The sequence below is a fragment of the Quercus robur genome, chromosome 10, assembly GCF_932294415.1.
Source record: "Quercus robur chromosome 10, dhQueRobu3.1, whole genome shotgun sequence".
NCBI classification, from domain to species: Eukaryota; Viridiplantae; Streptophyta; class Magnoliopsida; order Fagales; family Fagaceae; genus Quercus; species Quercus robur.
Genome location: NC_065543.1, coordinates 50,984,290 through 51,000,331, shown reverse-complemented (window position 1 = coordinate 51,000,331; position 16,042 = coordinate 50,984,290). Strand labels below are relative to the sequence as shown.

Here is a 16,042-nt window from a genome sequence, read left to right as displayed (position 1 = left end):
TTCAAAATATAAATTCAATAAAAAGTTTTATATATATTTATATACATACATACATATATATATATATATATATATATATAAACAATTTAAAATTTCAATTGTGTTGGGTTTCTATTAGTCCAATACTTTGAGAGCTTAGAAGCGGGGAAATAGTGCATGGCCCACTCATGTAATTGAAGGCCTTAGGCTTTAACGGCCTAGGCCTGAGTTAACCCTACACGTGACTTCCTCAGTCAATGAGCCCCATGACCAACACTAATCAACTACATTAGATCATTCATAGTAGTGGTGTTAAGAAATTTAGCTTTTAGCAACTCAAAAAGCTATTTTATCTATTTTAACACTCTACTTTACAATACATCCAATATTAAAGGTTTTTTTTTTACAACTTCAATTAAATATTCTTTATTTATTTTTCATCTCTCTCTCTCTCTCTCTCTCTCTCTCTCTCTCTCCTTTGAAGTAACAACCCACAACCAACACACACAACCCATCACTAGCAAAATCAACTACCACAACCCACAACCATAAACTCACTGTCCCAAAAAAATTCCATATCAAACCTACCAAAAACTATCGCAACTATAATTTATAAAATATAAAAAATAAAAATAAAAAATCCATACCACAACCACACCACCACCAACCACATTACAACCTAGCAACCCAAATCAGGCAAAAACCACTACACAAACCACAACTCCGCTGAAACCCAACCACACCAAAACCTAATCAACAACCCACCACAACCACAAGCCACTGCCACAACTGCAACCTACTCGCACCACCCAATAAAATGACTAAGCACAACCCCTACTTACCTCCACCCACCCCTACAACCCACGACCAACAAAATGACCCACCACCACCATCCCATCAAACGACCCACAAAACCCAACACGCCACAACTCACAAAACCCATTACCCACCAAAAACCAATCTCCACCACAACCCACCAAATGGTGATCTCCACCATGGATGTCAAAACAATCCAAACCCATAAATCCAAAACGTCAATGCCAATCTCAAGAACCACTACTCGATGCCGCACACCAGTCTTAACCCCTGTCGTATGCTCACACCGCACACCAATCTCAAAGTCATTTATCACCATTTTGCTAAGAAAGGTGAGAGAGGAGAGGAAGTAATAGAGGGGAGAGAGAGAGAGAGAGAGAGAGAACTGACTTGAGGGAGAGAAAGAGAAAGGAGAGAGTGAGAGATCAAACATGAGAGAGGGAGAGAAAAAAAAAACTATTTTAATATTGAGAGGGAAAAAGAGAAATAATATAATATTAGTAGCAACTTGCTATAGTAAGCTAGTACTAGTTCACTGTAGCAAGTTGGTAAAAGATTTAGCTTTAGCACCATTGATGTTGGATGTTTTTGGGTTTTTGGAGTGTTAAAATAGCTAAAAAGTTATTTTAACACCATTGATGTGGATGCTCTTAACAATGACTCTACAAGACCATGGGGATCGATCTCTGAGTTGGTTGGTATGGCCAACCCTGCTTAAGGGAAGTTGTCCATCCATCGTCACAACCTTTCTCTCTCATCAATATTTATTATGTCCCATTCACCATCAATTGTATTTAATGTAATTGGATTTGTTTCATCCACCTGCAGACCTAACATATGTCCACTCAATCGAATTGAGTGGATAATCTACTAACAAGCCTATCACTTTATTTTAGAGGGGGGTTTTCCACCAAATTAAATTCATATCTTCCATGAGTGGATAATCTTCTAACAAGCCTATCACTTTACTTTAGGGGGAGATATTCCACCAAACTCATATCTCCCCAATAACAAGCCTATCATTTTGCTTTTTTTTTGGGGGGGGGGGGGGGGGGGGGGATTTTAATACCCATCGCCCCATGCTAAAGGTGTGCATATAAGACTCATTGTTATTTGTAGTTTTTTCTTCCCAAACAAATTTTATATACTGACTTAACCATAGGAGTTTTCTTGCACAACCTTACCGGTTGATCCTGGATGAATTGAGGTATTCATGTTTCTTAGCAGAATATCAGTCCATTATGTGGTCCCAACCAAACACGATTCTAAATTAAAATCCTTATCCTTATTATGGTTCCATCCTTTTCAACCCAGCCACCAATATATCTATACTATTATTTAAGGGGTTTCCCCTGTTTGGATTCCTCATTTTGGATGCCCAATGTACCCTCATCTTATTCCCTTACAAGTTTTAAACCAGTGAGGATAAATATGTAAAAAAAAAACTGCCAACTATTGTCCTAAATTTTAGTTTTTCAAAAAGAAAACTACCAATTATTCAACATGTTCAATTTAAGATAACTGTGAATTAATATCTTAACTCCCACAAACAAAAATGCCCAGAAAAAAGGAGCCCACTCTCCCAGACATAAACACAAATTCAATGAATAGTGCACTCTCCTAATTCTTCAGTTTTCTTCTAAAAAAAAAAAAAAAAAAGAAGATAGATCTTCACTTTTGACAAAAATTTCCTCATTCTCTCTCATGTTGGCCGTCCTTATTATTTCCTCTTCATTAGATTAATGGCCACTACAATGATGGTGAGTGTTTTGATCCAATTTTTTTCTACATATTTTTTAGACATTGTCTATTGGCATTGCTGTTTTTGGGATTTTTGCATAACAAGAGATCAACGTGACAAGAGTATGCTATATTTTGTCAAATTTCTCAACAGTGGTGGGTCTCTTATCCTATTAACACATATATCTCCTTTGCACATTCAATCCATTGGTGAGGTGTTGACTGTGTAACTATGATTCTATTGTTTGGAATTGTTTAATAGTTGTCCTGATTGTTACTGCGTTTTTTAATGCAGCCACACAGAACATGCTTGATGATACATCAAGTAGGGAATTACCAGGGCTACTAAGGTAAGTTACTACTTATTGTATGAATTGGCCTTATTTACAATGTTGTTTGATGTTGAATGTTGTGCCTACTTGATGGTAAAATAATATTATTTTGTGAATTTGGAATCTTTTTTTTTTTTTTTTGTTAAATGAAAAGCATCCAAGATCCACGTTTGTTTTTGTTTGGATGTTGTTTTCGGTGTTGTTTTTTTTTTAATTTTATTTTATTTCAAATCTCCTTGCTGCTATTCAGCTTCTTCTGCTCACGGCCATACAAACTCTATGGCCAGTAAAGTTCATATTAGATGTGGATCACTTTATCTTTTCTTTTCAGTTGTTACCCTTTTGAATAAGAGGTTAACTTATGATTATCCCTAACATTAGGAAGTCTTTTGAGTGTGTTAGTGTTGGAATTGGATCAAATAAGCATAGTTCTTATCTATATCCGTTTAATTGTATGGTGCCTGGGATTTTCAGGTTGGTAAAGGAGTGGAGGGATTTTTTGTTTTTTGTTAGTGAAGATGTAAAAAGGAAGGATTTTTGGGGTTCTATTTTAAAGGCTTGCTGCGAGGTTACCTAAGGAATAGTATCTAAGTACTGTACCTAAGTCTTACTCTTCAATTTAAACCTCACATGAAGTGATTGTTATCTAAGAAATTGTTGTAAAAAATTTCTTTTGTAACATAAATTATATTTATCATTTGTATAATTCTATGTAAAATTCAATTTACATTTTTTTATAAAAATTATTAATTTACTACTCCATAAAAAATGTTATGTGCCTTTTCTCAGTTTTAAGGGTAGTTGATTTCTTTGAAATTTAAACTATTTTTAACTTTTGTTATGGATGTGCAGTAAGTGGCTAACTATTAGGATTAAAACACTACATTTTAAGATTAAAATTGATCCATTTACCGTAAAAGAAATATATTTGAAATTTAAACTCTTTTTAATTTTTGTTATGGATGTGTAGTAAGTGGATAACTTTTAGGATTAAAACAGTACATGTAGTTATCCACAAATGTGTATTATTTTTAAACTTTGAATTTGAAAAAAAAAAAAAAAAAAAAAAGGTGGTCGGATAGTGTTTTCTGGATAGAATGTGGGATTTTAAAAAAGATAGTTTAATTCAAAATTTTTAAACGTGTACTTTTTCTTTTTTAACTTTTTATTATGGATGTGTACTACATTACTAAATTTTAGGATTAAAACACTACATTTTAGGATTAAATTCAACTTGATCATTGTCATAAATAAATACGGGTGAGTATTATGTGTGATGAAATAATTTTTCATCACACTCCTAAATTTTTTTTTTTTTTTTTTTTTTTGTGATTAGAAAATGTAGTAATCTTAAATTATAATAAATGTTCTAAATTAGCCTTTACCCAAAAAATAGAAGAGCCTTTGAGCACAAATGTGAGCACGTGCTTAGAGGCTAGTAGATCATAACGAATAAGATTTTTAATAGAAATAATAAATGCTACAATTTGGAGGTCTGAGATATAATATATATGTAGATTCTTTAGCTTTTGGAGAGCCTCAAAAGCCATTCCAACGTGGCTTGACAATTATGCGTTTGTACTTTCTCAATATTTTTATACTAGACGTCAACAAAAATATAATCCATATGTAAAAAATTCATTAAGCATGATCTGCATGCTACAATACTTTTAGATGAAATGAAAAGTTTCACACTAGCTATAGGTGTGACTTTAGTGTGGATTTTTTTAGTAGTCTAGTAATGCAAGAACATAGCCAAAAGTAATTTCAATATTTCATTTTAGATTTTCAGTGAATAATTTCAGATTGTAACATAGTTATTTGTTGGATTGGTATTTGAGTTTGGTTAGGATTAGTAGTTTATCATTATCATTTGTTTAGGATTATTGGATTAGTATTTGAGATTGTTTAGGATTATCAGATTAGTATTTGAAATTGTTTAGAATTTGTTTAGGAGAGTTTATCTTTATCTTTGTGATTCCTAGAAGCTGCATATAAAACTCCAGATGATTTCTTTTGTAGGACAGACTATTATTATTGTTGAGATTATTTGCAGAGAATGCATATTATTTGTTTGGTGGTGATTCCAAACACTTTAGGTGGGAAGCCTAAGGTTCTTTGATAGGACTAATCTAGGTGGGAAGCCTAAGTTGTCCTACATCATCTAGTCTCTTTTTTCCATTAGTTTAATGCTCTAACATGGGGTAGGTTATTATATGGATTTATAATTCGGCCTCCAAAAAAATACATATACTATGCTGTATATGTATTATCGAAGAATATTTTTTAGTGTTAAATATTCCAAGCATGAATATTTTTAAGAGTTAGGAGGCTCGAGAAATAATGCGTGTGGGAATCAAAGACATCCCCTATGTCTACTATGTGATCTCAAACTTGTGCTTTTGTTCTTTCTCAATGTTTTCGTGTCATCGTGTGAGACGGCAACAGGCAAAAATCCATATGCAAAATTCATTAGAGATTATTTTGAATGGTGCAAGTGCAAAATCCAGAACTTGAGATATCATTCAGCAAGAATGGGCAAATTGGTGTAGCTTTCAACTGGGTTGCTATAGATCAAGAGAGACAATGTACTTTGCCAACTTTTTTTTTTAAATTCCTACAGAGATTAGTCTACAATATGGTTTTCATGATCCAGTTGTGTTACATTCATATACATTAGCCAATGTCTGAGTAACAGAAATAGTTCCATTTCAATTGCCTTTAAATAAAATAAATTAAACTAAAAGCTATTACCAAACTATTTATGACAATTAGTGTGATTACAGATTAGTCCTAAACAACATATTATAATAAGTGAATTAAAATATAAAAACAACACCAACCAAGGTATAGATAGTTAGATACTGTGGTTCTAATCCTGAGCCAGTTTTTCTTTGGATCTGGAGTCCCATAGTTTGTAACTGGGAATATAACTCAGAGATACTATGATAGTATTTTTTATAAGCATTAAAATATTAAAAACATTGCCAAGTTATAAGTATTAAAATAAAAACAAAACCAAGGTATAAGTATTAAAATAAAAATAATACCAAGGTATAGATACTATGATAATATTTTTTATAAGTATTAAAATAAAAACAAACCAAGGCATAAGTATTAAAATAAAAACAATACCAAGGTATAGATACTATGATGGTATTTTTTATAAGTATTAAAATAAAACAATACCAAGGTATAAGTATTAAAATAAAAACTATAAAATAAAAGGTAATAAAATAAAAACAATACCAAGGTATAAAATACGAGAAGTCTAAATGTGTATATCTAAAATAACATCACTCTTATGACTAACTTGCTCCTAATAATCAGTTCTAAATGTACATATCTAAAATAACAAATACGAGATCAATCTTAACACTCCTGTGCAGTAACTATAGGAGATTGCAAGTGCTAAAGGACTATATTTTGAAGGAAAAATGCTGATGTCAATTCCAAATTTACTATATTAACAACATAGTCAATACATTTTTACATCATTCAATAGGTTTTTTTTAGAAAGATTTTTAGCCTATGACATCCGTTCCTAATAATAACTCATTATCATAATTAAGACACCAATAGATTTTTAGTATAGGCGGGATTGAACCACAGGTCTCTTATTTAATCATCAAACACTTTACTAGTTGAACTATCTAAAACCCACTAAATCATTCAATAGTTTTAAGTAGGCAATGTTGTCTATAAAGACTCAAAGTGCTGAACAGGGAGAAAAAGACAATCAGAAGAAGACATTCATCCCTAAGATTTTTGTATTGGGAATATGGTGACCACCTAGGGCCGTAATGGAACAGTAACAACTAAGGAACAACTAACCAAAACCCTCGGAGAGTTGTATTATGCTCTACACTATACTCTTGTGTGCTTGTTGTCAGTATGGCAGCCCATGAGGCCAAAAATCATTTTTTTTGTTCAACTTAATTTGTTATTTATTTCTAGGACAAAATTTAGATACAAACTTGGTTATAGTCAATGATTACAATTCCACTCAATATCTTTTTACTATATGTGAATTTTGAAAGGAATCCAATGTTAGATTACATTTTCTTTTTATATATTTCATGCTTGCAAAATTTCAAGAAAACCAGAGATTAATAACTATGTCATCAACTAAGTGTTTAAATTTCAAGTTTTTGAAGTATAAAATTATAAATAAAATTTGACATGCATGTATAATAACATAAAAAAACATAGAATCCAATGGTTAGATCAACATATGTAGTCATGTGTACGCGGATAAACCTGTTGTCGATATCAACAAGGAAAGTAAGTTTGTCACAAATACCATGCTTACCTGATGAAAATTTCTTTCAGAGCTTTGTTGAATAATTATTCAGAAAGACAGTAAGGAATATAGATTCAACAAATGGCTCCTCCACTCCGCTTAAATCAGTTATATAATAATGAAAGTTATGAAGTTGTGAGTGCACATAATATGTGTCTTTCAGCCAGGGCTTGCTATCCTTATCAATATCTACCTATATCGGATAACAGTGATTCTACCTTGGACCTCCCCTTCCCAGAGGAAACCAGGGATAGAAAGAAGCTGAAAAGAAGTATAAGTATTGCTGATTCCATAGATAGTTATAGCAGTCAATATAGTGATGGAATCAACTTTTGTACTTATAACAGCCCCAGCATTAGCCGCACAGGCAGCTTCAATAACTTGTCGAAGCTGCAGTTTCGTGATCATATATGGACTTATAATCTAAGATACCTTGCAGCTGAGGCTGTTGAAGAGGCGGCAGAAGCCATCATCAATATTGCTGAAGAAAGTGATCCTGAAGAAGATGAGAGTGCTGATGGTATGAGGCTGGTTAGACTTCTCTTTGGTTGTGCTGAAGCTGTGGCTTGTCGAGACAGGTCACATGCCTCAGCTTTACTATCTCAGCTTAGAACTTGTGCTTTAGTCTTTGGCTCTTCCTTTCAGCGTGTAGCTTCTTGCTTTGTCCAAGGTCTTGCTGAAAGGCTTTCTCTGGTTCAGCCACTTGGAGGAGGTCTTGGCTTTGCAACACCACCCATGATGAACATAATGGATGTTTCTGATGAAGTACAAATCGTCAGTCTTGTAGGTTCGTCCAGATGGAGCTGTATCCTCGTCAGTGTCACTGTGGAAATGGTAAGATAGCTCCTTTAAGGGGGACACCGGTGTGGTGTCTGCCACAACGTCTCCGATGCCAAAGTCAGTATAAGAGAACTTTGAGGAAATAACAAAGTATTAGAATAACTAAAAATGCTTTGAGATGTGTCTGTGTACCTTGTATTGGTGCTGTGAGGGCTTTATATATGCTTCCACAGCCCCTAGCCGTTATGGTAGTTAATGTGGCTTTAATGTCTCTCTTGGTAACGCCTTATGCTCAATAATGTGTGCCTTAATGAGGCATCCAACGGTCTGTACAGCTGGTCTTGTAACCGCTCGGGACATTATTGGCTGTATTGAATGATTTTTTTACCTTCGTCAGTGATATGGATGTGGTTAGTTCGTCTCAGAGGACAGCCTCGTCGGTCTCGATGAGGTCGTCCAAGAAAGATGAGTTCGTCAGTCTCATCAGATGGTGAGTTCGTCAGTCCCATCAGATGCCCCCCAGGTTCTGTGGTCGCCGTGACGTGTTATGACGACCACCAGAAGATGAAAGGTTTCCTCGTCAAGCACCCAACTGGAGCGACTTTGGGGAACCTTGACGTAGACAAAGAAATCTTGAGGACGTCAGTAACTTACAGGCGGAATCTTGTTACTTAGCCAGTTTTGGCTTCGTCAGTAACTTACATCCGTCGAGGCGGAATCTTGTTACTTAGCCAGTTTTGGATTCGTCAGTAACTTACATCCGTCCAGGCGGAATCTTGTTACTTAGCTAGTTTTGGCTTCGTCAGTAACTTACATCCGTCTAGGCGAAATCTTGTTACTTAGCCAATTTTGACTTCGTCAGTAACTTACATCCGTCTAGGCGGAATCTTGTTACTTAGCCAGTTTTGGCTTTGTCAGTAACTTACATCCGTCCAGGCGGAATCTTGTTACTTAGCCAGTTTTGGCTTCGTCAGTAACTTACATCCGTCTAGGCGGAATCTTGTTACTTAGCCAGTTTTTTTGTGACTTACACCCGTTGAAGGGATCTTGTCATTTTTGGCTTCGTTAGTAACTTACATCCGTCCAGGCGGAATCTTGTTACTTAGCCAGTTTTGGCTTCGTCAGTAACTTACATCCGTCCAGATTGAATCTTGTTACTTAGCCAGTTTTGGCTTCGTCAGTAACTTACATCCATCCAGGCGGAATCTTGTTACTTAACCAGTTTTGGCTTCGTCAGTTGCACCTTGTCATCAGCTTCGTCCACCTCTAGAGTCTCCCGAGTAAAGCATTTCACGTACGACCTTAGGGTTTCCTTTTCTCTCTGTCTAATGGTGAGCAAGTGGTCTGCCGACCTCTTTGGACGCTGCCCCCCTATGAAATGACGCAAGAAGGCATTGCTCAATTGCTCAAAGTTGTCCACGGATGACGTCGGCAACTTTGTGAACCATTCTCTTGCAGCTCCTTTGAGAGTGGTGGGAAAGGAACGACACAATATCCCGTCAGGTGGCTGTTGAAGACCTAGCGTCGTCTTGAAGGTATTAAGGTGATCTTGAGGGTCTCTGAGTCCGTCGAACGACTCAAGCTGAGGTAAACGAAACTTTGACGGCACGGGGCATTGAAGTACCGCCGCGGTGAAGGGTGAATCTGTTACCCTTACCATTCTGTCTACGCTTCGGTCTGTCTTTTCCTTGATGGCGTTTCTCAGTTCGTCCATCTCCATCCTCATCTCTCGAAGGAGGTTTGAATTCTGTTCATCTGGAGTAGTTGGTCTTTGATGAATGCTCCTCCTATGGCTATCCCCTTCTCCTTCCACGTTATCCTTGGATCGATTCTCCTCATGTTGAGCCCGCTGAACCTGTTGAAGCCGTAGCTTCATTTCCTGATTTTGTTTGGTGAGTTCTTCAATGGTGGCTGTAAGAGCTTGAACTTGCTGGGCCAAGGCTGCGGAATCTGGATTGGGTTCTATCTGAACGTAGAAGTTGATGGAAACTACGTTTTCAAATATGAATCTGAAAATATCGTTCCCACAGACGGCGCCAAACTGATGAAGTGCAAATCGTCAGTCTTGTAGGTTCGTCCAGATGGAGCCGTATCCTCGTCAGTGTCACTGTGGAAATGGTAAGATAGCTTCTTTAAGGGGGACACCGGTGTGGTGTCTGCCACAACGTCTCCGATGCCAAAGTCAGTATAAGAGAACTTTGAGGAAATAACAAAGTATTAGAATAACTAGAAATGCTTTGAGATGTGTCTGTGTACCTTGTATTGGTGCTGTGAGGGCTTTATATATGCTTCCACAGCCCCTAGCCGTTATGGTAGTTAATGTGGCTTTAATGTCTCTCTTGGTAACGCCTTATGCTCAATAATGTGTGCCTTAATGAGGCATCCAACGGTCTGTACAGCTGGTCTTGTAACCGCTCGGGACATTATTGGCTGTATTGAATGATTTTGTTACCTTCGTCAGTGATATGGATGTGGTTAGTTCGTCTTAGAGGACAGCCTCGTCGGTCTCGATGAGGTCGTCCAAGAAAGGTGAGTTCGTCAGTCTCATCAGATGGTGAGTTCGTCAGTCCCATCAGTTTCCATCTCAGATAAAAAGGAAGAGGCTTTAAGCCTTGTTTTTGAAAATTGCCCACATATTCAATTTGGCCACTTTGTGGCCAATGAAACAATACTGGAAGCCTTTTGAGGGAGAGTCTTTTTTTCATGTAGTGGATTTGGGCATGACACTAGGTTTGGCACATGGCCACCAGTGGCGTGCATTGATTAACAGCCTTGCCAACCGTGCTGATCAGCCACCTTGCCGTCTCCGAATAACTAGTGTTGGCCTTGCTGTTGATAGATTCCAAACCATTGGGGTAGAGCTCAAGACCTTTGCTGAAATCATGGGAATAAACTTTGAGTTCTCAGTGGTGGAAAGCAACTTTGAAAATCTTCAGCCTGAAGACATCAAACTGTTTGATGGTGAGGTTTTCATTGTCAATAGCATCCTTCAACTGCATTGTGTAGTTAAAGAAAGTAGAGGGGCTCTTAATTCAGTTCTGCAGATAATTCACAAGCTCTCTCCAAAGGTTTTAGTACTTGTTGAGCAGGATTCAAGCCACAATGGGCCTTTCTTTCTTGGGAGATTTATGGAAGCACTGCACTATTACTCTGCAATTTTTGACTCCCGGGATGCCATGCAACCTAAATATGACACAAAGCGGGCCAAGATGGAACAATTCTACTTTTCTGAGGAGATAAAGAACATTGTGAGTTGTGAGGGATCAGCAAGGATGGAGAGGCATGAGAGGGTGGACCAGTGGCGTAGGAGGCTGAGCCGGGCAGGATTTCAAGCTACTAAGCTGATGGCTCCGGCCAAGCAATGGCTTGAGCAGAATAAGACTTTTGAAGGTCATACCATTGTGGAAGACAAGGGTTGCTTGGTGCTTGGTTGGAAATCTAAGCTAATTGTTGCAGCTTCTTGCCGAAGTGTTAACTCACAGCCGTGAAATTATCTTGCGAAACTATTTCATGAGGTAGCTCTCATAAGATACTTTTTATGCAATTGATAGTTTAAAAAAAAAAAAAAAAAAAAAAAAAAAAAAATCTAATAAAAAGATGCAAATATCATGGAAAATGAGCAGCTGTGTAATTAAATAAATTGAATCACAGGCTACATGGATGCCACCTAGCAATACCCAATTCAGTCATGAGTTTCAAACAGTGAATTTGGGTTGAAAATAAGTTATTTGAGTTTGAACGTGAGCTGTTCAGATGATTGGACAATGCAATAATAAAGAGAAGTATTGGGAGTTTGGTGTGCTAATAGACAGGGTTCAATTGTACATGTTAGCAGCGGGGTTCAATTTCTTTTAGATTCTTTTACTGACCAAAATTTATTGTAATTGGCTCTCTTATTTTCTGAAGCCATGTAATTGTAAAATAGAAATGTGAAGCAGTGATTTTTGCATATTGTCTCCCAATATCTATGATAAAGTTGCACGATGCACCACTTTTCATTGAGAATAGCCCCTTTACATGCTCTCCCATGCTTGCTTAAAAGCTGCCTCTTCTTTTTTTAATTTCTAATTGCACCACTCACTTCAATCAAAAAATACAAATTAGATTCTAATTGTACTCTAATTTTGTGCCAAGTATCCTTCTAATAGCATTCTATGTCAAGTGTATTTAGATTTCAAATGCACGTTTGCTACCAACTATGCTTGGAGCTTGCAAGATGTCAAGGTAACTCAGAATGTCACAAATTTGAATCATAGACATCTCAAGGTTTCCTCATGTTGCAAGCATTATTCTACCTATGATGTTGACAACTAGCTTGGGGTTGATTGATACCAAGCCAGTTAAAGATAGTGATGTTAGCAGTCTAATGTGCACTTAAGTCGTGTGTAAACCTCATACCAACTTGTGCCAATCCCAAGTTATTAAGAGATACCATTAGAGGAGAATGGAATCTTCACGGGTATTAATTTAAACCATATTCTAATTTCCATAACCTTAAACCCTTGCTAAATTGTCATTTTGATAAAACAATGCATTTTGTTATTGGGTAGATATAGATTCAGATTGCGATTCTATAGAAGTAATGGTCGATGATCACAAGTGGCTTGGTAACACCAAAGAGGATGCTGTTGCACAAGTGCTAAAAGCAGGCTAGTCTTTTATGGCTTTAAAATAGTTCTTTTGTTTTTTTTTTTTTAATTCTCTTTTAAAATTTATTAATCTTAGCTATCTTCATTTAGGCTTGGATATGGATTGTGGAGAGTACTATACACCAGCTTCACTCAAAATGCAGCAAAGCAAGGGAAGGCTGAGGGAGACATAGACAAGTCATTAAATTACCTCTATATTGTTCTTATGAGGCTTGGTTTTTTTTATGGAAGCCCTTCTTTAGACTCGTACTTAGCATAGAAAATGTGTGTTCCAATGAAGACAGTGAATTAGCAGCAGAAGCAGTGTTCCAATGAACACATTGAATTAGCAGCAGAAGCAGCAAGAGAAGGAATTGTTCTTCTTAAGAATGATAGTGAAACTTTGCCTTCAGATCATAGAAAATTTAAGACCGTAGCAGTGGTTGGACCACATGCCAACAATGCTACCACATCTATGATTGGAAATTATGCAGGAACCGGGAAAAAATTTTATGGTTTAATTTTCTGTGATTTTTCTGCTAGTATTCCATGCCAATACAGCTCTCCAATTGATGGTTTTTCTGCATTCGGAACAGTGAAATATGAAATGGGTTGTGGTGACATTGCATGCAAGAACGAGAATTTGATATTCCCAGCAGCCATTGAAAGCAGCAAAGAACGCTGATGCTACTATAATTTTGGCTGGATTGGACTTATCAGTTGAGGCAGAGAGCTTGGATAGGGAGTATCTTCTCTTACCTGGTTATCAAACTCAGCTTATCAACCAATTGGCTAAGATTGCTAAAGGACCCGTTATTCTTGTGATCATGTCAGCAGGTGGCATTGACATTTCTTTTGCCAAGGAAAATGAGAACATCAAAGCTATCTTTTGACAGTGAACCAATTCATTAGGTTCACTGTCATAATAATTTCATGTATTTCACAATCTAAAAACTGTAAACTTTGGAAAAATTGTAGTCCATTAAATTATATTTTCAAATACGTTCACATTATAACAGAAAATTTGCAACATAAGTAAATGTTACGTGAAATGAGGAATGTGCATGCTTTCCTATCAAAAGAATCGTGAATGTATCACCCTAAAAATTTCCACTCCTTGTGTAGACACCACGTGTAAAATGTGAATATTCTTGAAAAATGCAGGACACTTCATCTCCACATTTTAGTATTTTACATGTGTGGTGTGTAACTGTATATGGAATGTGGAGACAATGATTTTCCCAATTAGAAAAGGTGGATTTGCCTAATTATATCAAAATTTTCACTATGCATGTGTGTGATATGGTACTGTACATTATATATTATGACATGCATTAATTTTACTATGTTCTCAGGAGGAAGATTACCCATTACGTGGTATATATGAAGCCAATTATATATGTTTTTAGGCTACCCATGACATCGAAGTTGCAATATTGCCGTGACTTCGGCTATGATACCGACAGTAGTTACAAGCCGGAATGCTCCACAATTCTAATAGACGATTTGGAATGTAACAAGTACATTGATTTTGAGGCTGAGTTACAAAATGTGGGAAGCAAAGATGGGAATATGAGGTTGTCATTGTTTACTCAAAGCCCCCTGATGGTATCATTGACGCTCCTATTAAGCAAGTCATTGGGTTTAAGAGGGTCTTTGTGAAAGCTGGAGAAAGCAAGCAGATCAAGTTTGTGTTTGACGCTTGCAAGAGCTAAGGGATTGTTGATTACAATACTTACAAACTTCTACCTTCTGGAGGGCACACAATTGTGGTCGGAGATGGTGTAGCCTCATTCCCTATTCAAGTTAGCTTTGATCATTAGTAGGTTGTTGGTATTTTCACCTTGTAGTTTAGTTTATTTTACTATTAGGCTATCGAATATAGATTGTTTTGGACACAGTCATACAAAGGATCTCTATGTAGTTGAACTGGGAAGTGGGAAGTAGAATTTTTTTTTTTTTTTTTTTTTATGTCTTAGGATTGAAATTGTATTTGATAGTAAATTCTTGCATTTGACTTTAATTTTTCAGCCAACTGTGGATTGGATATAATTAATGACTTTGAGACTTTCATATATCAATGCCCTCCTCTATACTATACGTGGTGTACAAAGTTTTTAATATTCTCCAACCCAATACATGGCAATTTATAAGATCATCAACATATATTTAATCACATTATTTACTAAATTATTTAAGCAATTCCCAAGACTTTTTAAATAAAAATTTGTGAATAATGTTTTAAGTTGCCACGTACTTAAAAGAATTTTACTCCAGATTTATTTAAAGAAAAACTTTATCAATGCATGGGTTGATGAAATAGAAAGAGTTAAAGAGATAACGGTGTGGTAAAAAAGAGAGTTATTTTGTCTCTAAAGCCCAAGCATGAAACATGGAAATGTTGACATATCGTGCACTATAATCAAGGGTGTGAAAGTGTTCTTGGCTTGTTTTTCTCTTTATGAAAGGGTGACTATTGGACTTTCAAAATCTTTGGGAAAGGAGGAAACCAGGCTTTGAGGAAGGAAAAAGATTAAATAAATGTTGTACAAATAATGGTTTTAAAAATCGGCTCGAACCTGTCAAACTTTTTACATTATACTTTATGGTCTAATTTTCTTATTAATAAAAATCTTTCATATTGAACTAGAGTCATGTGCATAATATATATGTAAAAACAAAACAAAAAAATAAAAAGTAGCAAAGTTTTAAGAAATGCAATAAAATTCAAACCATTTGATAATACTTTTTATATTTTTTAGGAAATACATATAAAAAAAATACTTTAGGTGTCTAAACTCTAAAGACTAGTATTTATAAATTTTTTTATAAAAATTTAGTACATCTACAAGCTTAAGTATAGTTGTTCAAAAAAAAAAAGCTTAAGTATAGGTGTTCAAAAAAAAAAAAGCTTAAGTATAGCATTTATTTTTGCTAAGCTCCTATTGAGCCATTTCAACCTACCATTTTGGTCTATTCAGTCCACTGAGGTCTTATTCGGTCCATTAGGTCTTATTAAGTCCAATTTGGTCTTATTCTGTCCTACTCGGTCTACTTTAGTTCTATTCCGCCCACTTTGGTCTTATTCGGTCTACATAGGCCCACTGTGGTCTTATTCAGTCCATTCGGTTCTATTCGGTCCTATTTGGTCTACTTCGGTTCTATCAGTCTACATTGGTTTTATTCAGTCCAATTTGGTCATATTCGGTCCACTTTGGTCTTATTCAGTCCTTTCGGTTTTATTCGGTCAACATTGGTCTTATTCCGTCCTATTTGGTCCATTCTGTTCTACTCAGTTCACTATGGTTCTATTCGGTCAATTCAGTCCACTTTGGTCTTATTCAGTCCATTCTAGTTCTATTCAGTCCTGTATGGTCCACTTTGGTCCTATTCAGTTTATTCCATCCTATTCGGTCTATTCCGTCCACTTTGGTTCTATTTGGTCCATTTTAATTCTATTCAGT

At 36.0% G+C, this 16,042-nt stretch overlaps 1 protein-coding gene and 1 pseudogene across 1 annotated transcript; both read left to right on the top strand.

Moving 5' to 3' along the window:
- The first annotated feature begins 7,223 nt into the window (after positions 1-7,223).
- Positions 7,224-11,833, top strand: LOC126703556 (GRAS family protein RAD1-like). The gene is given in 3 exon segments (XM_050402517.1): positions 7,224-7,948; positions 10,527-10,630; positions 10,632-11,833. Coding segments are annotated over 3 exon segments (1,608 nt in total). The 5' UTR covers positions 7,224-7,251; the 3' UTR covers positions 11,439-11,833.
- On the top strand, positions 11,559-13,471 carry LOC126704322 (probable beta-D-xylosidase 5; annotated as a pseudogene).
- Positions 13,472-16,042: the final 2,571 nt, after the last annotated feature.